General features: G+C 46.2%; 3 protein-coding genes across 3 annotated transcripts in view; all 3 read right to left on the reverse strand.

Moving 5' to 3' along the window:
• Positions 1–10738, reverse strand: part of MEI1 (meiotic double-stranded break formation protein 1) — a 64106-nt gene extending 53368 nt beyond the window's left edge. The window contains exons 1-7 of the mRNA XM_060165002.1: positions 10568–10738; positions 7366–7489; positions 6250–6300; positions 4146–4219; positions 2745–2850; positions 2017–2220; positions 677–807 (exon numbers count right to left, since the gene is read on the reverse strand). Coding sequence (XP_060020985.1) covers positions 677–807; positions 2017–2220; positions 2745–2850; positions 4146–4219; positions 6250–6300; positions 7366–7489; positions 10568–10738 — 861 coding nt within the window. The remainder of the gene's footprint in view (positions 1–676; positions 808–2016; positions 2221–2744; positions 2851–4145; positions 4220–6249; positions 6301–7365; positions 7490–10567) is intronic.
• Positions 10739–10783: 45 nt separating this feature from the next.
• On the reverse strand, positions 10784–15772 carry LOC132529258 (uncharacterized). Its single transcript, XM_060165561.1, has 2 exons — positions 14917–15772; positions 10784–10887 (listed from the first exon to the last, which is right to left on the reverse strand). Exons 1-2 carry the CDS (start codon positions 15770–15772, stop codon positions 10784–10786), a joined length of 960 nt encoding a protein of 319 aa, XP_060021544.1.
• A 1-nt stretch (position 15773) lies between these two features.
• LOC132529259 (uncharacterized) lies at positions 15774–17587 on the reverse strand. Its single transcript, XM_060165562.1, has 2 exons — positions 15856–17587; positions 15774–15805 (listed from the first exon to the last, which is right to left on the reverse strand). The coding sequence occupies exons 1-2, from the start codon at positions 17585–17587 to the stop codon at positions 15774–15776; spliced, it is 1764 nt and encodes a 587-aa protein (XP_060021545.1).
• Positions 17588–24206: the final 6619 nt, after the last annotated feature.

The following is a 24206-nucleotide window of genomic DNA, read 5'->3' on the forward strand; positions in this document are numbered from 1 at the left end:
TTATGGAAAGGAGTCTCTGTCAACAGCAGCAGGAGAGAAACAGAACAAAAGAACACAATGGCACTCAAAGAACACTAACATCATCCCCAAGAAGGGCTCAGGCCTTCATTGGCAAAAGTACTTTCACAGCCCTCATCTGGTTTTGATGTTTCAACAAGCCTGGGACATAAGGGAAGGTTCTGCTATGAGCCTTGCTTCAAAGAATGTGCAGAAAAGAGTTAACATTGCAGGCCTGAGTCTGTTATCCTTAGAAAGTCCTGCCTGCAAGGTTGGCCACTCACTGGGTTTGGGAAGTTGAATTTCAGGAGGGTTCTCAACCCTCCAAGAACTGGTAAAAGTGGCTCACTGTGACTAAACTATTTGCACAAGCAATGCAGTTTATGCTGAACCCACCCCTACTTTCTTTCTGGGAATCTAGAATTTTGGTATGTGCTAGGCAGAGGGTGCCTCTATAACCAGCCAGCTCCCAATTAAAACCTAGGGCACAGGTTTTAACTTATCCTTTCATGACTGAAAGAAAACCAACTTTGAGCCTTCTAATAGCATATTGTTTTGGCCAGTAAGAAAATACTTAGGAAATCCTGGATAGAAGGAGTGGTAGATAAGAAAAAGGCCCAGGAAGCATTCAGGTTCCCTTGTTATTGAACCCAGAGACCACGAACCACAAGACAACTACCTTTTTGAGCACCAAAGGCAGTGAGGTCTCTCCTGGTGGCCCCTCAACACTCTCAGTACTTTCCACCAGCGCAGATTTGTTCATGATCATGGACACAAAGAGGTCATACTTCAGCAGCTGCCTCAGCAAACCTAGAAAACAAAGGGGTTGGGAAGTGAGGCAAGAGGAGCATAGGCACCAGAATACACCCAAGGCAGCTCCTCCGACATCCCCTAGAAACTTCTTCATGTCTCCATAGATATTCCTAAGTATTTTATTCTTTTTAATGCTGTTGTAAATGGGGCTGTTTTCTTAGTTTCTTTTTCATATTGTTTGTTGCTAGTATATAGAAACACAAGTGATTTTGTATCCTACAATTTTACTGAATTCATTTATTAGTTTTAACAGTTTTTAGTGTAGTTTTTAGGGGTTTCTATATATAAGGTAATGTCATCTGAAAACAGAGTCAATTTTACTTCTTCCTTCCTTTACTTCTGTCTCTTATTTCTTTTTCTTGCCTAATTGTTCTGGCTAGGACTTCAAGTACTATGCTGAATAGAATCCCACCTTTTTCTTTGCAATCTCCACAAAAGCATGTACCACAATGGACTCTGTCCACATCTGTCCTCCACATTGGGCTCTGAACTCCCACAGATGAGAGCCTGGGTTTGATCATCTTTATGACCCCAGAGCCCAGAACAGGGCCTGGCTCAGAATGAACACTCTCTATGTGTGGCTGAACTAGTCATAACAGAGCTCTTGGCCCAAACTGTGAAAAGAAATTGTTGTTACCCACAGACTATGTTTTTCCCTGTAGCTCCTGCTCTGAAACAGGTCCTCACCCAGTCACCAATCACAGTGCCCATTTGCTCTATCCAAAATACAAAAGCTCCCTGCTCAAAAGCATTTGGTAGATCTCGTGTATTTATGTAAGGAAGTAACAGGAGAGGCTGAAAGGGTACACTGAGCTTCAAATAACAAGCAGAGAAACTTGGACTTCACTCTGGAGGCCAGAGGGAGCCACAGATGATTTTCCAAATAGAAGACTGACAGGATGTAAGCTATGCAGTGTGAAGATTAATTTGGCAGCAAGTACAGGATGCTCCAGGGCATGCAGTAAAGACCAGAGGCAAAAAAATTGCTGTCCCACTCTTCTTCCTCTTCTCCTTCCAAAGATGACGTTCTTAGGATACCACACCCAACATTAGGCATCTTTCGCAGTCTGTGCCTCTTATCTCCCAAACCCACAGCTTCTATCCGTTACAAAGCAGCAAACCTCCCCACCACTAGTGAGCCAATATCTCAAATCCTCAAGCAAAACCTCAAAAGCTTTCTCTTTTCTCTCCAGTCCCATGTCTTACCCAAGCAGTTGATCTTTAGCTCCTTTGTCTGGGCACCATCCATGGTGGAAAGGAAGAGAGGACACAGTTTCTCCCGGAAATGGCCCAAAAGCATCTCGGCTGCAACTGGTGAGGAGTACAGCTTCCCATAAAGGTAGCAGACAGAAGCTTGCACCCCCTCACTGGGGTACACTAAACCTCTCAACAGATGTTCCATCAGGTCACCTATCCAGAAAACAACCAAGGGGCCAGGGGAACCTCACAATGTCAACTGCTAGATGACACTCCAAACTATTGCCCTGAATGGAATAGTGATGGTAATCCCCTACAATGCCCCACAATACATGATTTCTGGGAACTTAATCAAAAGGGAAAACCAAGGCTTAGAGAAGTTAAGTGATTTACCCTTGGATAAATACTCTGTGAGATGTTTATCTGCTTTTACTGATAGAAAAAAAGTGCTTCTATATTCCAGAATTAATTCTTCCTCTCACCTGAAAGGAAGGCTTATAGTAGGTACTTAATTCTTTTGTGTTAACAAAATGAATTGAAGGAGCCCAAGACCAGAGTTGAGAAACACTTTTTTTCCAATTGTCCAACATAGAGCAGATTTTGCAGATGGGGAAACTAAAGCCTAGAGAAGGAAAGTAATGACTTCCCAGATGTACACAGTGAATGGCCCACCCAGATGGAAGTGTGATCAAAACAGGTGAAAGGGTAGTGGTAGCTCTTCCCCAGAGGTCACTCACTGTGCTCCATCACAAGCTTGTCTGCCAGAGCAGGGATCGCATCCACCAACTTGCCGAGAAGGGTCAGGGTGGCCAGGCTGCCTCGCATGGAGGGCATGTTACACAGCTACAGAGAGTGAACATACTCTGCTCTATAAATTAGGATCAGGAAAGATCTCCCACCAAAATTCATCTTGCCCTATCCACACCAAACCCTGTACTGCATGTGTCTCTCACCACAGTCAGTAATCAGCCTCTTTAGCTAAGTGTCTATATCCCCTATTGGACTGGGAAGTCCCGAAGGAAAGGGACTGAGTCAGATTCCTCTCAGTGTCCTCAGTACCTAGCTCAGTACATGTTTGTTAAACTAAATTAAAATTAGCATATTTTGCTTCCTATGGAGCCAGAAACTGGGAGGGGAAATTTGGGAACATCATAAAGATGGAATTCTAGTTCATTGCAAAAAAAAATTGGTTATCATCATCATTATTGTTATATTATTACTGAACACTCTATTTGTCAGGTACTATGCCTGATGCTTTACAGGCAGAGTCAATAGTAAATATTTCACCTTTTCTACTGACTAGCTGTAGTACCTTAAGTAAGATTCTTAACTCTTCTGGTGGGAATTAATACTAGGACCAACTTCATAGGGTTGTTGGGAGGACTAAATGAGATAGTGCATGTAAAGCACCAACATAGTGCCTAGCATATAGAAAGTGCTCAAAATGTTAAGTGGCATAGTCATAGTGATAAATGTTGATATATATAATTATAAATTCAATCATATGTTAACCACATGCAGAGTAATTATAATGACATGATTATTTAACATTATTTCTAATTAAATGTTGCTCTTGATGGTGTTAAATGAGCATTTGTCTTCCTTTTGCAAAAAAAAAAAAAAGTGACTCTGATATTATTCCTAAATCTTAAACACAATGCAGAAGCTGCTTGTTTACCTGATATCTATGACTACATTGAAGAAAGCTGGTTAAATATACCTTCTCAGTGTTTACCTTAGATGCTGATAAAAGCAAATGCCTTCAGTATAAAATAAACCAAACAAAAATACTAAGCCAAGACATAGTGAACATATTTCCTTAATAAATTCATCAAGGAAATCTGTATTATATTTAGGAGGATATAGAGAATGGCCATGGATGGTTATGCCAGAAAATGGACTTCAGCACATGGAGGCAGCATTTGGGAGACTGAAAAGGGAAGGAAAGAAGCTACAAAGAGTACTGGAGCAGAAGACCCAGGCCCTAGCTCTGGCTCTGCCACTGACTCAGTGACCTCAGGCAAGTCCCTTTTCCTCTCCGGATTTCAATCTCCCCATCTATCCAAAGAAGGGTTGACCCAGCTCTGACATCTGAGGATTCTGAGGGGTACTCAAGAACCAACAGCTACTTTACTGACCTCTTTGTGACACTCATACAGCAGGCAATGAATGGTCTGCTCCAACTTCAGCTGAGTTGTAAGCTGGATAAGGACTGAGAAGACACAATAACATTACTAATCAGAAGACAACCCATGGCCCACAGTTCACTTTTCATAGTCCTTCTAATCAAAGTCATTTGCTTGTGGTAATCGGCATTAGTCTTTTCTATCTCCCCCATTCTTCACTGTTTTTAATCAATGGTTGACAACTAGGCTATACATTAGAATCACCTAGGAAGCTTAAAAAAAGAAAAAAAAAACTAACACCCAAGTCCCACCCCAGACCAATTAAATCAGAATCTCTAGATAAAGGGTCTAAGCATCTGGATACTTTTTTAGTTTCCCAGGTAAGTCTACTGTGAAGCCAAGGTTGAAAACTACTATGTTATTTCTACCTTTTTCCTTCCTCAGAATTTGCTACTTCATATATGAAAAAAACAGAATTAGGAGTTAGTTCCTGTGCCAATAATTGGCGATAATAGTATCACTCAACCCCAAACCCGCCCTTCTATACAATTGTTTGTGATACTTCTGCTGGTGTCTTTGAGGAGGAGTAAAGAAGAGGCTGGCTCTACAAGTCTGGGGAAAGCTGCAGACTAGATCTGGCTGCTGCTGAGGGAAGGCTCTGCCACCTCCAGGGTAAAGAAGCATTCTAGGACAACACTCACAGAAACAGGAAGATAGGAAGCAAACAGGAAACAGTAAGGAAGGAGCAAGTCCTTCTCCCTCTAGCTTTGCAATCTCCATCTAGTATCCACCACCTCAGTGAAGTTCCTGGGATCTGATGAGGGTTCTGCAAGCTATGCTGGTACCAACCAGGAGCAGATGGCTTTAGGATTATAGCCCCACTCAAGAGTGGTCTTGAGGAAAATGGTGAAGGAAAATCTCCCCACCCCTGCCAGTTGTCGGACCTTCGAGGGGTACATCTGTTTGTCCACATTCTCTAGACTGAGAGATGGGCAAAAGTACATACAGATCATATTGACTTATCTGTCACAGCTGCTAGCAGTTACAGCTGCTAACTGCATGTCTGGATAGTCATGGACCCAGCAGCAGCCAAGCAGCATCCTCTCCTCAGAGGTCTGTGTTTCATGTATGGGGTCCTTCCTCCAAACTTGTAAGTCTAATTCCAACCTCTCCCTTTGTTTCCCTATCCCTAGGGGTGGAAGCTGTTTTCAAAAATTGCTACCTCAGTGAAACTTAGTTCACTTTTGCCTTCAGTAACCTAGTCAATAATTCTTTAAAGTTTTTTTCTGTTCAAATAACTTGTGTGGTTTATGTTTCGTGACTATAACCTAACTGATACAGTTCTTGCTCTTTCGGCAAGAATCCTCACATCCCAGGGACTTCCCTAGTGGCGCAGTGGTTGGGAGTCCGCCTGCCAACGCAGGGGACATGGGTTTGAACCCTGGTCCAGGAAGAGCCCGCATGCTGTAGAGCAACTAAGCCCGTAAGCCACGGCTACTGAGCCTGCACTCTAGAGCCCACGTGCCACAACTGCTGATCCCGCGTGCCTGGAGTCCATGCTCCACAACGGGAGAGGCCACCACAATGGGAAGGCTGCGCGCTGTGGCGAAGACCCAACGCAGCCAAAAACAACATAAAATGAAACGGATAAGTTTATTAAAAAAAGGAAAAAAAAGAAAAGAATCCTCTCATCCCAATGCTCTTGTCTTCCTTCTTCTTGAGTCCTTTATAGGTAAACCCAGGCACTTCCACAGCTTTAACCACCACCTATGTGCAGACAACTTCCAACCAACCACTATGAATGTAATAAAAACAGAGTTTTGTACATGTCTCTGTAACAGCACTCATCAGCCCTTGTTATTTACCAGACAATCTCTCTTCCAGATTGTAAACTCTTACAGGATAGGGACCATGTCAGATACAACCCTAGTGTCTGATACAGTACATGGCACAGAGTAGGTGTCCAAGAAAGAAATGCAGAATTAATGATTGATAATTGAATTTTTTTTATCTGTCTCTAAAATGGAACATTTCATCAAGGTCTCAAATAATCAAAGCTGCAATTCAGGCTAATATCCCCGGTTTCAAATGCTAGGTACACACAGTTTAATCTTACCTTCAATACAGAGGTCTGTTATACTCCCATCCTCCACATTGCATAACAGTCCTTGGAGCAGAAGGAGGTAAGAGGGGGATGGTTAACAGATAAAAGACAAACAAATCCAGAAAGACACACTGTGAATTCTAAGACTAAGAGCAGCTTTAAGCAATGTCCCAGCTAAAATCTATCCTCAGCACCAAACCGCAGATTTTCAGTAACCCACTCTGGCTTTAAAAGGATAAAAATAGTCAGTATGGCACAACACAAAAACTGTGTGTTCTGGAGTCTCTAACAGACCTGGAGTAAAATTCCAGTTCTGCCAGCTGTTAGCTAAGACCTCCCTGAGCCTTGGAGATCATCCTCTCTCCCTTAAAAGACTGCCCTGGCAGTTAAAAGCCTGAAAAGCCTCCAGCAGAGAAAAGCACCCAATTCGAGTTAGCTCCCTCCCTAAAAGGGCTCATTCCATAGGACATTATAATTGTATTAAAAGAAGGGACCTTTTGGGCTTCCCTGCTGGCGCAGTGGTTGAGAGTCCGCCTGCCGATGCAGGGGACACGGGTTCGTGCCCCGGTCCGGGAAGATCCCACATGCTGCGGAGCGGCTGGGCCCGTGAGCCATGGCCACTGAGCCTGCGCGTCCGGAGCCTGTGCTCCGCAACAGGAGAGGCCACAACAGTGAGAGGCCCATGTACCGGGGAAAAGAAAAAAAAAAAAAAAAATGAAGGGACCTTTTAATCCATCTCATTTTACACATGAAGAAACTAAGGTACAGAAGAGAAGAAGTAACTTAATCAGGGTCACACTCAGATCAGCAGACTCCAGATCTGACTTCTAATCCTGTTCAAAGACCACAGAGACTGGACTTTTTGAAAGATCACACATTTCCTACATTCATCTTCACACTTTTACTAACCTCTGAGCTGTGGTAAAGCCAGTTACCATACAATGCATCGTGTATCTTAGAAAGGGGACAATTTCTTCATTATTATGACGAAACAACTTACTAGTAAGTTAAACTGTTACATCGCAAAAAGTCTAAACTATGGTTTCAAGACCATTTCTCCAAGACCCCAAAAGCAAATGTACAAGGTATACATGCAAAATTCATGCCAAGTTTTCCTTTCAATCTCACCGAAAAGCATGCTTATGAAGTGGATACAGACTCTCTGATCCTGAGCCACCAGCTGCATGACCAGGGAGGCGTGCCTCATGAGAGCATCTCGGAAGCCGGACAGCACGTGCTTCTTGCGCACCAACTTGGAGCAGATGAAGAAAAATATTCAATAGCAACCAAGTCTCAGCCATTCTGAACCCACACAAGTGTAATTTCCAAATATAATTACAAGATAATACTGGTAGAATCATCTAAACTATGGAGCATGAAAAAGGGCATCATTTACACACAGGAATCCATGTGCTCAAACAAAGGATTATACAAGAGTGAAGGTTCCTAATAAAGTATATTTACATAGCACTTTACTGTTCACAAATCACTCATTTGTCAACTAGCTCATTTAAGCCTAATGAGTTGGTAAAGCAAGCAAAAACAGATATTATTATCGCCATTTTGGAGACGAGAAAACTGAGGCTCAGGCACCTTCCCAAGGACTCAAATCTAAGTATCCAACCAGGTGTTGTCCAAGGTCAGGGCTCTTTCCACAGTCTGTGAGAGTCATACTGGGGACCATTCATGAGCCTCACTGAGGTAGGTAGAGAAAAATTCATTCTTCCTTTCAATGTAGATATAAATCTTCACACTCAATTTACCTCCCTATACAGGGAACTGTGTAGCAGCTGTGCAAAGTACTCAAGACAATAGCAAAACTTAGGTCAAAAAAGGGGTGTGCACCGAGGACAGAACTGGAACATGGGTACAACTGACTACATCACCCCTTCGACTGGTGAAAACTGAAGCTAAGAAAAGTGTGTTCAATAAAAGGTGGAGAAGTTGCATCTCTTATTGCCTCTAAACTGTGTAAATCTCCTGTTCTCCTTCACCAATTCCTCCCACATAATGCATTAAGCTAGTGATCTAAATGAGTTACTCAAAAATTTTCCATGACGTCCCTTCACCTGACAGATTAAATCCAAGCTCCTTAGCTTGCATTCAAACTCTTAAAGGAACTGATCTCAACCCTGGCTCTCCAATCTCATCTCCCTCAACTGCCCTTCAAATACATTCTGATTACCTCCCAAACTCATCCTTGCTAATCCTTGCCTCCTGGAAAAAGCTCCCCCATTTCCTCTAGCCCAAATCTCACCCATCTTCTCAAGAGTAATTCAAATGCTTCCTCCTCTAAAGAACCTTTCCTAATTTCACTCCTTAACCCACACAGCACTTGACCACAAATATGTCCACCTTCTAGATTCCCAGGAATGCAATCTCTTATTTTCTTCCCTACCTCATTGTCTTATTCATCTCTATGTCTCACTGTCCAACAATGGCAGCCTCAGAACTCTAGCCTCAGTGATATTGCAGATGTTACCAGCTAGCCCAGCGGTTCTCAGAGCTGTCTTTGGATCCCTGAGGGTGCCCAGAACACTTTCAGGGGATCCACAAGATCAAAATTATTTCTGTATAATACTAAGATGCTATTTGCCTTTTCCACTTATTCTCTTACAAGTGTACAGTATTTTTCAAAGGAGGCATGTCACAACAGATAAAATGCAGAAATATATGAGAACCCAGCTGTCCTCTATTAAGCCAGACATTAAAAAGATTTGCAAAAATGTAAAACAAAGACATTCCTTACACTCTTTTTTGCTTTGAAAATAGTTATTTTTTAAATCATTTATGCCACAGAACTGTTCACTAAAATAGTAAATTGTGTGTTATCAATACCTATATTTTGCCAAAATAAAAAGAATTACATTAATATGTAATGGACTATTATTTTTATAAATTTATTTATTTTTGGCTGTGTTGGGTCTTTGCTGCAGTGCACGGGCTTCTCATTGCGGTGGCTTCTCTTGTTGTGGAGCACGGGCTCTAGGCATGCGGGCTTCAGTAGTTGTGACACACAGGCTCACTAGTTGTGGCGCACAGGCTTAGTTACTTCACAGCATGTGGGATCTTCCCAGACCAGGGATCGAACCCGTGTTCCCTACATTGGCAGGTGGATTCTCAACTACTGCACCACCAGGGAAGCCTTACTATTATTTTTAAATGAATCCTTTAAACTTTTGTTATTTTTAATACAGTAAATAAACAAAAGCTCTTTGGGGGTCCTCAACACTTTTAAAAAGTGTAAAGCCAGACTTCCCTGATGGCACAATGGTTGAGAATCTGTCTGCCAATGGAGGGGACAAAGGTTCAATCCCTGGTCAGGGAAGATCCCACATGCCGCGTAGCAACTAAGCCCGTGTGCCACAACGACTGAGCCTGCGCTCTAGAGCCCGCGAGCCACAACTACCGAGCCCACATGCCACAACTATTGAGCCCGCGTGCCTAGAGCCCGTGCTCCCAACAAGAGAAGCCACTGCAATGAGAAGCCCGCGCACTGCGACGAAGAGTAGCCCCCCTTGGCCGCAACTAGAGAAAGCCCGGTAGCAGCGAAGACCCAACACAGCCAAAAATAAATAAATAAATAGTTTTTTAAAAAGTGTAAAGCCATCCCTAGAGCAAAAATTTGAGAACCGCTGATCTAGCTCATCCCCCACCCACCCACGGCAACAATTCCAGCCCTGTGACTCTGAGAGAACAGTCATCTCCCAAACTCTTCTTGGAGGTCTCCACGGACAAAAAACTCACTGCGAATGTGGGTAGGCATTGAAGGAACAGGCAGGCCACGCTTCAGCCAGCTCTGCCTGTCAGAAAGCTCTTCCCCTCACCCCACTCCTGCTGGGCGGTTGCCGCCACTGAGCCCAAGGAGCCCCCTCCTCCCATTCGCACAGTCAGAAAGCGAAGGAATAAGCCCCCAGGGTGCGCGCGCCTTGCCCTCAGGCTGAGCGGGGACTCAAGCGGGAGGGAGCCTGAGTGAAGGCTAAACCCTGGAGAAGTGGTGAGAGGGTCAGCAAAGGGCAGGGCAGCTGAGAGAAGGGCTTACGGGAAGGTGGGAACGCGTGCCAGTGAGTCTAGGCTGGGGGCCCTGGGAGCCCCGGGTTTAGTGCGGACAGGGTAGGCCCACTTGAGGCGCAGGGCCAGGGTCTGGGCCTCCTTTGGAAAGGGGATGCTGAGCGGTCTGCGGGGTAGGCCGCCGTGGCCGGTAAGGGGGTGGGCCTGTTTAGGGGCTAGATTTAATGAGGCGGGTGGGCCCGGCTTAGTGTCGGGGAAGGTGCGCTCGGTTGAAGGGAGTTGCTCCCGCCCGGTTGGTGAGGGAAATGCCAGTTCGCACCGATACGCTAGGCTCTGGCAGCAGCTCCAGCGCGCAGGCCAGGCAGAGGCGTGGGGGCACGGGCAGCAGCCAGCGCGGGTCGTGCCGGTAATGGGCCCTCTCAAAGAGCAGCGCCGCCTCTTCGTCCCTCCCGGGCCTGGGAAGGCCTGCCCCTGGCTCCCTCACAGACATCTCTCCGCTTGCGTTCTACCACGGCAGCACCTTTTCCCGCGCAGTTCATGCGCAGGCGCACTTGGCAGAGCTCGACAAGGACGCGTGGGGAGAAGGGTAATGCGCGTGCGCGAACCGAATGCCAGCCAGTCTCAGGAGAGCAGCGGCCCCTGTGGGCGGGTGACGCGCCTCAGGAGTCGGAAGAGCGTTACCTCTAAGCCTCAAGCTGTTTGCTCTTGGAGCCTGCAGGAATTCGTCTTTACCACGCCGAAGGTTGAAAAGCATTTATAAAGACGCTGTTATTATCCTTGAAAAAGTAAGAAAAGGAAACTATTTCTGGTATTTAAAAAGTAAACGATCTCAGGGATTCTTATCGAAAAACTATCAGCTCTATTATTTTAAATTTACGTGGCACCTTTCAAACAATCTAAGGTGACACCTTTCTTTCAGAGATTCTAAGATGGTCCCCTTAAAATATCGTCTCACAGAGGGCTGCACAGTAGTTGCGATTTTGTGAGCGCAGAAGGTATACTGAAGAAGAAAAAATAGTTTGTTGTTAAGTGTATTAACAAAACCCGTCAATCTACAAGGATTTAATTAACGCCAAAGTGCCCAGCAACCGGTTAGTGTTAAAGGAGATAAGTTCAAGAGATGTTTTCTACATTCAGAAGCAGTGTGACGGAGTAGAAAAAGTGCTTTCCATGGCAAAATAATTTGGAAAACAATGGTTTATTTTTAATGTAGTATTATGAACTGATTCTTGAGAAAAGTAGATTTAACATGGAAAAATCCTCGTTAAAATGCTAAATGTACAAAAGATGCAGAATTATATACATAAGTATGTAAAATAAATAAGCAAACATTTATTCAACACCATTAAATTATATTATAGCAGTAATATATGTTCAGTGAAGAAAATAGAAGAAAAAAATATTTTGATGTATTTTCTTCTAGTCTTTTTCTATACCTTTTTACAACAGCAACATACAAAGGTGTGTAAACTTTTCTCAGAAAAAATATATCATGTACATCTTCCATATAATTAAACATTATTCTATGTTTACATTTTTAATGTCAACAAATTATGTATTCTTTTAGACAAAATTTGGAGCCAGGAACTCCGCTATGATCTAGAGGATTCAAAAGTGAGCAAGAGACAGTCCCTGTGCTCAAGGAACTAGAACTAGTCAAGAGAAAGAGAAACAAATTATTACAGTTGGGTACATTTGTGTTAGTTATCTATTGCTGCATAACAATCCATGTAATGGATTGAATGGTGACCCTCAAAAAGACACCTCCATGTCTGCTGTGGACTGAATTGTGTCCCTCAGATTCAGATGTTGAAGTCCTAACCCCTAATGTGACTGTATTTGGAGATAGGGCCTTTAAGGGGGTAATTAAGTTTAAATGAAGTCATAAGGGTGACACCCTAATCCAATAGGATTGGAGGCCTTATAAAAAGAGGAAGAGAGAAAGATCTATCTCTCTCTTTATGTACAGGCATTGAGGAAAGGCCGTGTGAGGACATAGTGAAAAGGTGACCATCTCTAAGCCAGGAAGAGAGCTCTCACCAGAAACCAAATTAGCCAAAACCTTGATCTTGAACTTCTAGCCTATAGAACTATGAGAAAATAAACTTCTGTTGTTTAAGCCACCCATGCTGTATTATTTTGTTATAGCAGCTGGAGCAAACTAATGTAACGTCGAAAATCCCCACAACCTGTAAATTACCTTTTTTCCAAAGGATCTTTACAGTTGTAATTAAGGATCTTGAAATGAAGATATCATCCAGAGTATCCAGTGGGCCCTAAATCCAATGATAACTGTCTTGAGAAGAGGCACACAGAGTAAAGGAAGAGGCACTGTGACCACGGAGGCAGAGATTGGAGTGATGGTGCCACAAGCCAACAAATGCCTGCAGCCACCAGAAGCTGGAAGAGACAAGGAATGGGTTGCCCTCTAGAGCCTTTGGTAGCAGTGTAGCCCTGCTGACATCTTGATTTCATTCAGACTTCCGGCCTCCAGAACAGAGAATAAATTTCAGTTGTTTTAAGCCACCAAGTTTGTGGCAATTTGTTACAGTCGCCATAGAAAACTAACACACCCCAATATTTAGCAGCTTAAAACAACAAACATTTATTATCTCATAGTTTCTGTGGATCAGGAATCCAGGCATGGCTTAGCAAGGTGACCCTGGCTCAAAGTCTCTCCTGAGGTTGTACTCATCTCAAGGCTCACTAGGGCCAAAGGATCTGCTTCCAAGTTCACTCAAATGATTGGTGGCAGGATTCATTTCCTCAAAGGCTGCCGGACTGAGGGCCTCACTTTCTTGAGGGCTATTATCCAACGGCCGCCTCAGTTCCTTGCCACATGTGCCTTTCCATAAGGCAGTGCACAAAACGGAGGACAGCTTCCCTCAGGGAACAAGCAAGAGAATTGAGAGAAGTTACCCAAGATGGAAGCTACAGCCTTTTAACCTGTTCCCGGAAGTGACATTCCATCATTTCTGCTGTAACCTATTCGTTGGAAGTGAGTCGCTGGATCCAATCCACACTCGAGGAGGGGAGAATACACAGGGCATGAATACCAGAAGGTAGGGAGCATCGGGAGCCTTCTTAGAGCCTGCCAACCCCAGTATAAGTGCCGTGGTAGTGGTAGGCAACACATAGGAAGAAAAACATCAAAACATTAACTGGATGATGGGATTATGGATTGTTTTTCCCTTTTTTGAATTTTCTAAACTCTTTTTAATGAGCATGTATGGGTTTGACAATGAATTTAAAAATAGGAAAGCTAAATGAAAGGGAAGAAAGGAAGGGAGAAAGGAAAGAAGTGGGGGAGGATAAAGGAGAGAGGAGGAGAAAACCTGAATTGAATTTTCTGAATTAAATTTGAGTTCTGTGAATCTGCTTCAACCTGCTGAAGCTGTCTACAGAAGTATCACAAGACATAATGCCTTTTAGCTAAGAAGTTTCAGACTTGATTGAAAAAAACAATTAGCTCCAGGATGTCCTGGAGGGTGAGGTGAGGGAAAACAACAAGGATTAGGGTTGCCAGTGCTTGAGAATTGAAGAGGTGGAAATGGTTTTTCCGTGAAATCTGTTCACAGGCAGCAGAATCCCAGCAGGGCAGATACTCAGTGATCAGCTCCCTTCCTTGTGACTGAAAGGACATGAATAGTAGTGTCCGGTGCAGAGCACCACCCCTCCCACAAGCAGCTGAAGCTATTTGAGCATCCGACCTCAATCAGAATTAGCTTGGAATAGGACAGGACTGAACTATGATAGAAACTTCAGTAAACCCTCCTCTGAGGAACTGGAGAGGGGAGGTGTCAGGAGATGGCATTGGGCTGACCCACATTCCCTGAACCTTCAAAACCATAGAGTAGAAGTAGCTTCTATCCCACCCACAAAGTATCCCAGACGGCCAAAGGGGGGCGCTCATAAAACTTGTACCAAAGAAATCAGAACCCCACAGGGCCCAAATAACCAATTTTATTAGAGGTTATTTTATCATGCCCTTTGGGAGTAAGCAGACCACTCTCCTGCCTTCTCTGACGTGTTTTGAGGGTTCTGAACCCACTGCCTACTTCCTAAAGCCATGCTGGAGCAGGAAACCCCTCAAATGCTTCATAAGACCAAACTTTTGGGGGGCTGGTGGATTCCTTGGGGCCCCATGTGGGTTCTCAATTTCCTCAAGTTCTTCTGTTTTGGGAAGAGCAACCCCAGCACCGCAGTGACCTGGTGGCTGAAGGTCCCTCTTCAAAGAAGCGCAGTCTCTGATGCTGTCCTCTCTTGCATGTGGGTCACCCACTTCGGGAAGCAGGATAGGATCAGGATCCCTCACACTCAGGTTGGGGGCTAAGTGCTGGGGTTTGGCCAGGTGTGGAGACCAGGAAATCCTCTTCAAAAAGCTCATGCTCAGCCTTGCTGCAGCAGAGTGCAGACTCCTTTTGGAGCTGAAGGTGTCTGTGGGACAGGAGGAAGGCTGCTGCCCAGCCCCTCTGCCTTCCTCCAGCTCCAGGCTTCCTCTTCTCCTGTGTGTGGGCTGCTGACATTTGAATCTGGGGGGCTCCTGAGATGCGTGCTCCTTCCTCCAGTGGTCTGCCCCAGAGTATGAGATCCTCGCTGTGCCGGGAGCCCTCTCTGCCATCTGGGAGACCCCTGGCCTGACCATTTTCCTGCTCCCGCTGTTCTCACTGGAGGGTTCTTGGACGCTTTCTTGGCCACACCAGCTACTAGATTCTGCTGCAGTCCTGGGGTTCCTGGGAGCAGGGAGCTTGGCCCTAGGAGGAGCCTCTTTCTGGACATCCTGTCGTTCTCTGAGGCCCCCTGGTGGTCTGACTCTCTTAGGCTTTTCAGGATGGATAGAAATGCCCATTGGCTCTGTCTGGTGTGTTCTTCGCTTCTCCAGAGCTCTGGCCTGCGTAGGAGATTTTGAGCTTTTCCTTTCTTGGCGCTGAACGCTCTGGGACCTCTCTGGGGACTTAAGGCCTGGCCTGGGGCCCTGGGCCCCACAATGCCTTTCCTGCTGCCCCTGCAGCTCACAGGCTTTGTGTAACCCAGGGAGCCTCACCCCCTCAAGGGGCAGTGGGCATGGTGCTAAGAAGTTAAAGTGCAAGTAGGATTCTAGGATCTGCTGGGGGAGGCCCCACTTCAGGTGTGCAATCTTCCGCTGCATAAGGGACTCCAGGAGCAGTAGCTGGCACTTCGTGAGGACTGGCCACTTCGGCAGGATGGTGAGGGCAGTGGGAAAATCCACCAGAGCTGTGGCAGCTTGGGGGGCTTGGCCACATGAGACAGAGGAACAGGCAGAGGGCAGGCCCAGGGCAGCAGCCAAAGACTGTGGGTTGCAGAGCTGTCGAGTCAGGCCAGAGGTCTTCCCTGGAACCACTCCTTTGTCCCTTTGTCGGCTTTTCTGGAGTTTAGGTTGGGCCTGCCAGGAGGCTGGAATGACACTGTGCTTCCTGGCAGTGGCCGTGCTCTGGCTGGCCAAATGCTCTCCCTCCCCACTGGCAAGCAGGAAGAGTTCATTCTGGTGGGGGAGAGCCTTCATCTCAGGGCAGGGAGCAGAGGCCACAGCCTGTTCCTGGTCCATGGCCCCATATCCAGAGCCAGTGAGGGCTGGGGGCCCCTCACCCACAGAACAGTCAACTCGGAGATTGCCTTTAGCAGCATCCTTTCCTCTGACTTGGCCCTTGTTTCTTCCCCTTAGTACTCGAAGCCTTCCAGCATCCTCAACTCTGCACTTTCTCTGGCTCCCTACATCCTGGATTTCTGCAGCGTCCTCATCTTCACCCTTATTCTGGCTGCCTTGCCCTTGTATCTGGATCTCTCCGTCGATTTCACTTCTTAACTCTCCCTGATAATCTCCCCCAGGAGCCTGGGTCTCTTTATCATCATCACCTGTGGTCCCTCTCAGGTTTCTCTTCTCTTGGATTTGAAATTCTGCACCATTCTCACCTCCCATCTGCTCCTCTTTCTTCCATTCTGCTGAATGAGTTTCTATATCAATTTTACTTGCTAATTCTCCCCAGTTCTCTGCCTCAGATGCCTGGGCATTTGCACCATCCTTGCCTCTAATGTGTTCCTGATTTTTCCACTTCAGTATGAGAATCCTTCCATTAATTTCACTGTTTAACTGATGCTGGTTTTCTTCCCCAAGTTCCTGAGTCTCTTTACCATGTTCACCTTTAACGCCTCTCAGGTTTCTCTTCCCTGTTGCCTGGATGTCTGTACTATTCTCATCAACAAACTGCTCCTGATTCCTCCTTCCTGGTAGATGGGTCTCTACATGAGGTACACCTCTTAATTGTCTCTGGTTCTCTGCCTCGGGCGCCAGGATATTTGCACCATCTTCATCTCCGTTCTTTCTCTGGTCTCTCTTCTCCAGTGCCTGAATTTCTGCTCTATGTTCACCTCCAATCTGGTCCTGATTCCCCCAACATGGTATCTTGAATTCTCTGCCAATTTCACTTGCTACTAGTTTCTGGTCTCCCCAGAATCGTGCCTGGATCACCACCCAATCCTCCTCTCTTATCTCCCTGAGGTTCTTCCTTCTAGATATCTGGCTTTCCCCAGAATCCTCACCTGTTTTCAGGCCTTGATTTCCCCACCCCACTTGAAGTTCATGTCTTAGTTGTTTCTGGATCTCTACCCTAAATGCTTGGACCTTCCCAGCTTTCTCATTTCCGTTTTGATCCTGCATCTCCCACCCTGGTGTCTGGATCTCTGTAACATTCTCACTTTGAACGCATTCCTGTTTTCCCCACCCCAGGGCTTGGGTCTCTAGGCCATCCTCTTTTTTCACTTCCCCCAAGTTCTCCCTCCCAGATATCTGAATTTGCACAGCATTCTCACCTCCAACCTGGCCCTTTCTTCTCCTCTTTTCTGCCTGAATTTCTATACTAGTATCACCTTTAATCTGGTCTTGTTTTCCCCACCCTGGCAGCTGGGTTTCCCCACCATTCTCAGTTCCAGTCTGGCCCTGCTTCCTCAACACTTGGGCCTGGGTCTCTCCTTCATCCTCTCCTCTGGCTTCTTTCTTATTCTTCTCAAAAGACTGGGTCTCTATAGCATCCTTATTCCTACTCCTATCCTGGGTCTCCCACATTGGCGTTTGGGTTTCTGCATCAATTTTACATCTTAACTGTTTCTGTTTCTCTCCTCTTCGTGCCTGAGTTTCAGGAAGATTCTCACCTCCAGCATCCCTCCGATTTCTCTTCCGTAGTTTCTGACTTTCAGCTCTATTCTCAACTCTCACCTGGTCTTGATTCTCCCACCATGGAGTCAAGATCTCTCCAACAGCTTTACTTATTACTAGTCTCTGTCTCCCCAACTCCAGGACCTTAGGCTCTGCCTTGTCCTCCATCCCAAAGTTTATTGGGAGTTGCCTTCCAGATGCCTGAATTTCCCAAGCATCCTCTCCTCTTCTCTCTCTCTGGTTCACCCACCCTGGAGCCTGGGTCTCTCTACTATCCTCTCTGCCTAGTGTCCGGTTTTCCCTCCCTGGTGCCCAGGCCTCTCGTGGGCAGCGCCAGGACTTCCAGATGGGCATTCCCACTTGTTGGTTGGAAGGAACAGGTAGGAACTCTCTGGAACAGAACTGCAACCTCTGGGCTGATGGGAGGTTTGGGTGAGAGGCCATGGAGGTGGGGTGGCATCTCATGTCGACAATATGCTCCAGTGGTACCGGTTCTTCTGAGGAGTGGACCAACAGCTGCTCCATCCCTTGGCACGTGTCCAGGGCAGGGGGCAGTGGCTTGCAAATCAGGTGAGTCTGGTCATCACTACGACACCAGGGTACCTGCCACGCTTCCCAAGAACTGTCCTGAGCTAGCATACAGGTGCTTAAAAAGGAGGTGGTGCAAAAGATGTGTTCCAAAGGTGTGTAGGCATCCCAAGGTAAACCTTGACCTGGGTGCTGACTAGAAAGCAGATGTTGGGTCCATGAATCCTGGTGGCTCCTCCAGTATTCCCCTCTCTTATTTTGGGCCCATTGTTGGGCATCCAGGCCCCTGAACTGGCCAGGACTGAAGGAGAATTCAGGGGTCAGCCCAAAACAAGTGTCATGTCTCATGGAGGGCACTGCCACCTTCTGCGATGGCACCTGTAGGTGAGAACAGAGAAGCAAAATTTTGCATTCACATTATCTCATCTAATCCTCAGATCAGGATTATAATCCCCATTATCCAGATGAGGATGCTGGGGCTCAGGAATGGGGAGTCAGTTCTCTTAGGGAAAACACTATTCATTCAAGAAAGAAAGATAAAGAGTTTACTCCAGGCCAGGCACTGTTCTAGGTGCTGGCGGTACCAGCATGAACAAGACAGAAAACGTCTTTGTTGGGAGCTGTCTTTTAGACATGGAAGTCACAATAACTAAGTATACAACATAATGTTAGGTGTTGAAAAGTGTTTTGTTGGTTTGTGTTTTTTTTGGCCACGCTGCATGGCATGAGGGATCTCAGTTCTCAGACCAGGGATCAAACCCGTGCCCCCTGCAGTGGAAGCGTGGAGTCTTAATCACTGGACTGCCAGGGAAGTCCCCTTGAAAAGTGTTCTAATGGAAATAAAAGCAGAGTGGGAATGGGGTTAGCTCCTTTAGACATATTGGTCAGAGAAGGCCTCTCAGAGGAGGTGACATTTGAATGGAGACCTGAATGAAGCAAGGGACAAACCAAGTGACATCTGAGGAAAGAGCATTGTAGGCAGAGGAGACATTAAGTGCAAAGGCCCTGAGGATGGAACTGGGTCATTTGTATAAGAACAGCTAGGAGGCCTGTGTGGCCAGAATGGAATGAGTGAGTGATGAAGACAGTGCTAGGAGATGAGGTCAGAGAGGAATGCAGGGCAGATTATTCTGAGCCTTGGAGTTGTGGTTAGGAGTTGGATTTTATTCTGAGTTTGACTGGAAGTGTATCCATCAGAGCCATTGCAGAGTCTTGAGTGGCAAAGTCCTGTGATCTGTTTTTTTTAAAGTTGGTTCTTGCTCATGAGCATAATGTTAGGCTTAAGCCAGGTGCAAAAAAAATACTTACTGTATGATTCCATACAGACAAAACTAGTCTATGCTATTAGAAATCAGCACAGTTGTGTCTGCAACCTTCTGGGCTGCTGGTAGTGGTCTATTTCTTTTTTTAAAAAAATTATTCTTATTTTTTAAAAATTTTTATTTATTTATTTTTGGCTGTGTTGGGTCTTTGTTGCTGCACGCACGCTTTCTCTAGTTGCGGCAAGCGGGAGCTACTCTTCATTGCAGTGGCTTCTCTTGCTGTGGAGCAGAGGATCTAGGCGCGCGGGCTTCAGTAGTTGTGGCATGTGGGCTCAGTAGCTGTGGCTCACGGGCTCTAGAGCACAGGCTCAGTAGTTGTGGCGCACGGGCTTAGTTGCTCTGCGGCATGTGGGATCTTCCTGGACCAGGGCTCGAACCCATGTCCCCTGCCTTGGCAGGCAGATTCTTAACCACTGCGCCACCAGGGAAGTCCAGTGGTCTGTTTCTTAATCAAGTGCTGCACCTGGATGTGTTCAGTTTACAAAAATTCATTGATCTATACACTTATAATCTGTATATGTATATTCCCTTGGATTAACATTTTTTAATATAAATTTATTTATTTATTTTTGGCTGCGTTGGGTCTTCGTTGCTGCATGCAGGCTTTCTCTAGTTGCATCGAGTGGGGGCTACTCTTTGTTGCAGTGCGTGGGCTTCTCATTGTTGTGGCTTCTGTTGTTGTGGAGCACAGGCTCTAGGCGTGCAGGCTTCAGTGGTTGCAGCACGCGGGCTCAGTAGTTGTGGCTCGCGGGCTCTAGAGTGCAGCCTCAGTAGTTGTGGTGCATAGGTTTAGTTGCTCCACGGCATGTGGGATCTTCCCAGACCAGGGCTCGAACCCGTGTCCCCTGCATTGGCAGGCGGATTCTTAACCACTGCGCCACCAGGGAAGTCTGGGTTAACATTTTTAAAAAGAGAAAGAAGAAATTCATTCTGTTGGCTGCGTGGAGCACTGACGATGGTTGGGTGAGAGAGAAAGCAGGAACTAGGCAGAAGGCAGTACCTACAGTCCAGGTGAGCCCTGAGGGTGGCTTTGCCCAGGAGGGTGAAGTGAAGTTTTAAGAAGTGATCAGATTCGGGGCTTCCCTGGTGGCGCAGTGGTTGAGAATCTGCCTGCTAATGCAGGGCACACGGGTTCGAGCCCTGGTCTGGGAGGATCCCACATGCCGCAGAGCAATTGGGCCCATGAGCCACAACTACTGAGCCTGCGCGTCTGGAGCCTGTGCTCCGCAACAAGAGAGGCCGCGATAGTGAGAGGCCCGCGCACCGCGATGAAGAGTGGCCCCCACTTGCCACAACTAGAGAAAGCCCTCGCACAGAAATGAAGACCCAACACAGCCAAAGTAAATAAATAAATTAAAAAAAAAAAAAGAAGAAGAAGTGATCAGATTTGAGATATGGGTTGCAAGTAGAGCCCATAGGACTTGCAGGTGGATTGATCCTGAGGAGTGAGGGAGAGAGAAGTCCAGGGTGACCGCTGGGTTTGGGGCAAGATAATGCTCTTCCTGACCAGTCTGAGTTCATCTCTGATACACAGGGCATAGAACAGGGTCCTTGTAACAAATGACTGAGACAATCATGGTGTTGAGGGAAGGAGGTGTGTAGGATCCCCTCACCTTGATGACCTTCCTCATGCTGGAGTGGGTCCTGGTGATCTCGTGCCAGTAGTTCTGGACCTGTCAGATCAGAAAGAGGCAGAGGACAAGCAGGTTGCCGTAGCACCGAGGGTCCCTGCAGCTGTGATTCTCAGAGAGCAGGCCCCGCACTGGCTCCCACTCAGGGCCCTGGAATGGCCCCACCATGGCACAGGCGCCCAGGAGGGGCAGCAACATGACACAGCTTAGGTCAGGCAGGTGGTGTTCAGGAGTTGTAGGGCAGGACTGGTATGGCTGACCCAGCCACTTCAGGGCGGGGTAGCCCCTGCCTCATAGCACCCCCGTCGCTAAGGCCACCTCACAAAGGCTCCTGATGCTGCAGCCTCAGCTCCAGCTGCTGCACCTGGCATCAGGGCTGGATAACATGCCCTCAGTACAGGTGAGGGCAACATCAGGGAACTGCCCAAAAGGAATTAAGAGGAAGAAGAACTTGTTCTAAATATCCTGACCTCTGGAATGGAGAGATTAAGTTCCCCTGTGTATGATGGAGGGATGGAAACTGCAGTCTGCTTGATTTCTTTCTTCCTATTTGATACTTGCATCCATTTGTCCATCAGGCTATCCAATATCAAACATTTAATGAACACTGTATTGAATGTGTGTTCTTGTTTAACCACCCAACATATCCTGATTTTTTGTTAGGGGATTACTTTCCCATCTCAAGATCACTGTTTGTAGGAGTATAAATGCTACCCTGGAGACTTTCACCCAAAGGTTATATTCAAAATATTGAATTACAGAGCAGGCAGGGTCATCAGCCAATCAGAATGGGCCACGCCTTAACCTTTTAATACCTGGGTTGTAAGTGGCCCCTAGGGTCCCAGTAGAAGGGCATCACCTATTTACCAACCAGTTGGGAAGTATTTCTCTACTTTAAGAACCCAGGGACTTCCCTGGTGGCATAGTGGTTAAGAATCTGCCTGCCAGTGCAGGGGACACAGGTTTGAGCCCTGGTCTTGGAAGATCCACATGCCACGGAGCAACTAAGCCTGCGAGCCACAACTACTGAGCCCGCATGCCACAACTACTGAAGCCTGCGTGCCTAGAGCCCGTGCTCCGCAACAAGAGAAACCACCGCAGGGAGCAGCATGCCCACTGCAATGAACAGTAGCCCCTGCTCACCACAACTAGAGAAAGCCCGTGCGCAGCAACAAAGACCCAGTGCAGCCAAAAATAAATAAATAAAATAAATAAATTTTTTTAAAAAAGAACTCAATATACCACACAATGTATCTTGGTTAAATGTTACCCCGGCTTATACCTGATACTCTTTCACAGGCCCAGGACAGCCAAGGAGTGGAGGTGTGACCTAAGTTTGGCCAATTGGGCCCTCTCTTCCAGGGCTCTAACTACCAAGGTAGGGATAGGAAGCTGGTAAAAAAAAAAAAAAAAAGAAAAGCAGCCCATGGCAGCTAGAAACTGGCCCAGCTCTATCAGTTAGGCCTGATGTTGCTAGGAGCTGGCCTGACACTCATAGCTGAGCCTTGGTGTTCTCCTGTTGAACATAAAATACTTCATAGAGTGTCAGCATCAGACAAAACCACTCTAACTGTGATAATCAAGACAAAAACAAGACCACTCTTTAGTCATGTCTGAACACAGACAAAAGCATGAACATTGTCAAAACCACAAAAATAACCAAACACCTTACCATCCTGGCTAGTATCTATTTTGTCACCAATTATAGCTTTAGCCTCACTTCATTCCTTCCACCTTGTAGATAAGATTTATTAGGATGCCCAATCATAGAATTACTCACACTTTCTAATAGCGTCTAATCCAGAGCAAACCCCATTTCCTTGAACCCTCCCAAAATCATTTGACACAAGGTCAAATCCTATAGTAAATCCAAACACCCTCTTACTGAGAAGTGCCACAGTTCCCCATGGTATGTGTTCTCCCTTGTTGCAATGAGTAATAACACTGTAGAGGTGTGTGCCTGGTGGTCTTTAGCTAAATTTAGGACACTGGCGTAAGATTTTATGTCTGGTCCTGCTCGCACAACCAGCTCCCCTTGAGCCTCCAGGCTCCACTGCAGAGTCTTTTCCCAGATTCCTTTTTGCTTGCTTCCCACCAAAGATCCCTAAGTGAAAAAGAACTTCCTTTGGATCAGGCACAGTGCCAAAAGATAGATATCCAAAATGTCCAAGGCATCTACCAGCCCTGCTCTCATAAAGCTCTCAGTATGGTTGGAAAGGCAAACACTGAATAAAGACAGAGTTGACGAAGGCTACAAAGGGCAAGTACAGGGGGCTTGTGGGTGCATCCAGCAGGGGTAATTACCTGGTCTGGATGATCAGGGAGGCTTCACTGAAGAGGTGATGAATACTAAGCAGAACAGTGGAGCACATCACATCACTCCCAAAAGAGAGTGATGGATGGGCTTGGGGAGATTGCGGTGAGCTCAGGGTAGAAAAAGAAGGTGGGTGGGGCTGTAACATGCGGATGAGGAGGGGGGTACCAGTGGGGAGAGGCATAGTAAGCCATGGCAAGGATTTAGCATTTTAAGCACAGAACTGTGGTAAAAGACAAATTTCTAAGACAAATTGATTCTGAGCCTATGTTAACATTTATCAGCCAACTAGCAAGTGAAATAGCAAGATACAAGAGGGTGGGCTAGTTCTGTGAGAACATGGAAACTGAGTTATTATATAGTTGGGAAACAATTAATTAGGTAGAGTATACTGTCTCATTACTCATGGTCATAAAAACATCAAGCCCCTATCAGTCATTACTAGGAGATCTGGGATATAATGGTCCAAGATGCCAGGTAGGCCAAATAACAACCAGACATTATTATAAAGGATATCAAAAAGGCAAATGATAATGACACATCTGTGACTGTAAACTGGAATAATAAGGTTTCATTCTCCCACAGTGGTAGCTGGTAGGTCCAATTAATATGGAAATATGGGGCTTCCCTGGTGGCGTAGTGGTTGAGAGTCCGTCTGCTGATGCAGGGGACGCGGGTTCGTGCCCTGGTCCGGGAAGGTCCCACATGCCGCGGGGCGCCTGGGCCCGTGAGCTGTGGCCGCTGAGCCTGCGCGTCCGGAGCCTGTGCTCCGCAACGGGAGAGGCCACAACAGTGAGAGGCCCGTGTACCGCAAAAAAAAAAAAAAAAAGGAAATATGAAACAAGATCTGAGAAAGATGAGGAGCAGGGTCCAAATCACAGATTCTACTCTTTTTTAAAAAATATCGATTTATTTATTTATGTATTTGGCTGTGCCAGGTCTTAGTTGTGGCACGCAGGATCTTCGTTGTGGCATGCAGGACTGTAGTTGCA

The sequence above is a fragment of the Lagenorhynchus albirostris genome, chromosome 11 (assembly GCF_949774975.1).
Source record: "Lagenorhynchus albirostris chromosome 11, mLagAlb1.1, whole genome shotgun sequence".
NCBI classification, from domain to species: domain Eukaryota; kingdom Metazoa; phylum Chordata; class Mammalia; order Artiodactyla; family Delphinidae; genus Lagenorhynchus; species Lagenorhynchus albirostris.

What these genes read in the sequence shown, in the direction of transcription:
- LOC132529258 (XM_060165561.1), bottom strand. Translation starts at nt 15,772, where the DNA reads ATGAAGGCTCTCCCCCACCAGAATGAACTCTTCCTGCTTGCCAGTGGG. An exon ending in AAGCGTCCAAGAACCCTCCA is followed by an intron (nt 10,888 to 14,916) that starts GTGAGAACAGCG and finishes ACCCGCCCACAG; the next exon opens with GGGCCGCTGCTCTCCTGAGA.
- LOC132529259 (XM_060165562.1), bottom strand. Translation starts at nt 17,587, where the DNA reads ATGGAGGACAAGGCAGAGCCTAAGGTCCTGGAGTTGGGGAGACAGAGA. An exon ending in CCGAGTTGACTGTTCTGTGG is followed by an intron (nt 15,806 to 15,855) that starts GTGAGGGGCCCC and finishes GCCATGGACCAG; the next exon opens with GAACAGGCTGTGGCCTCTGC.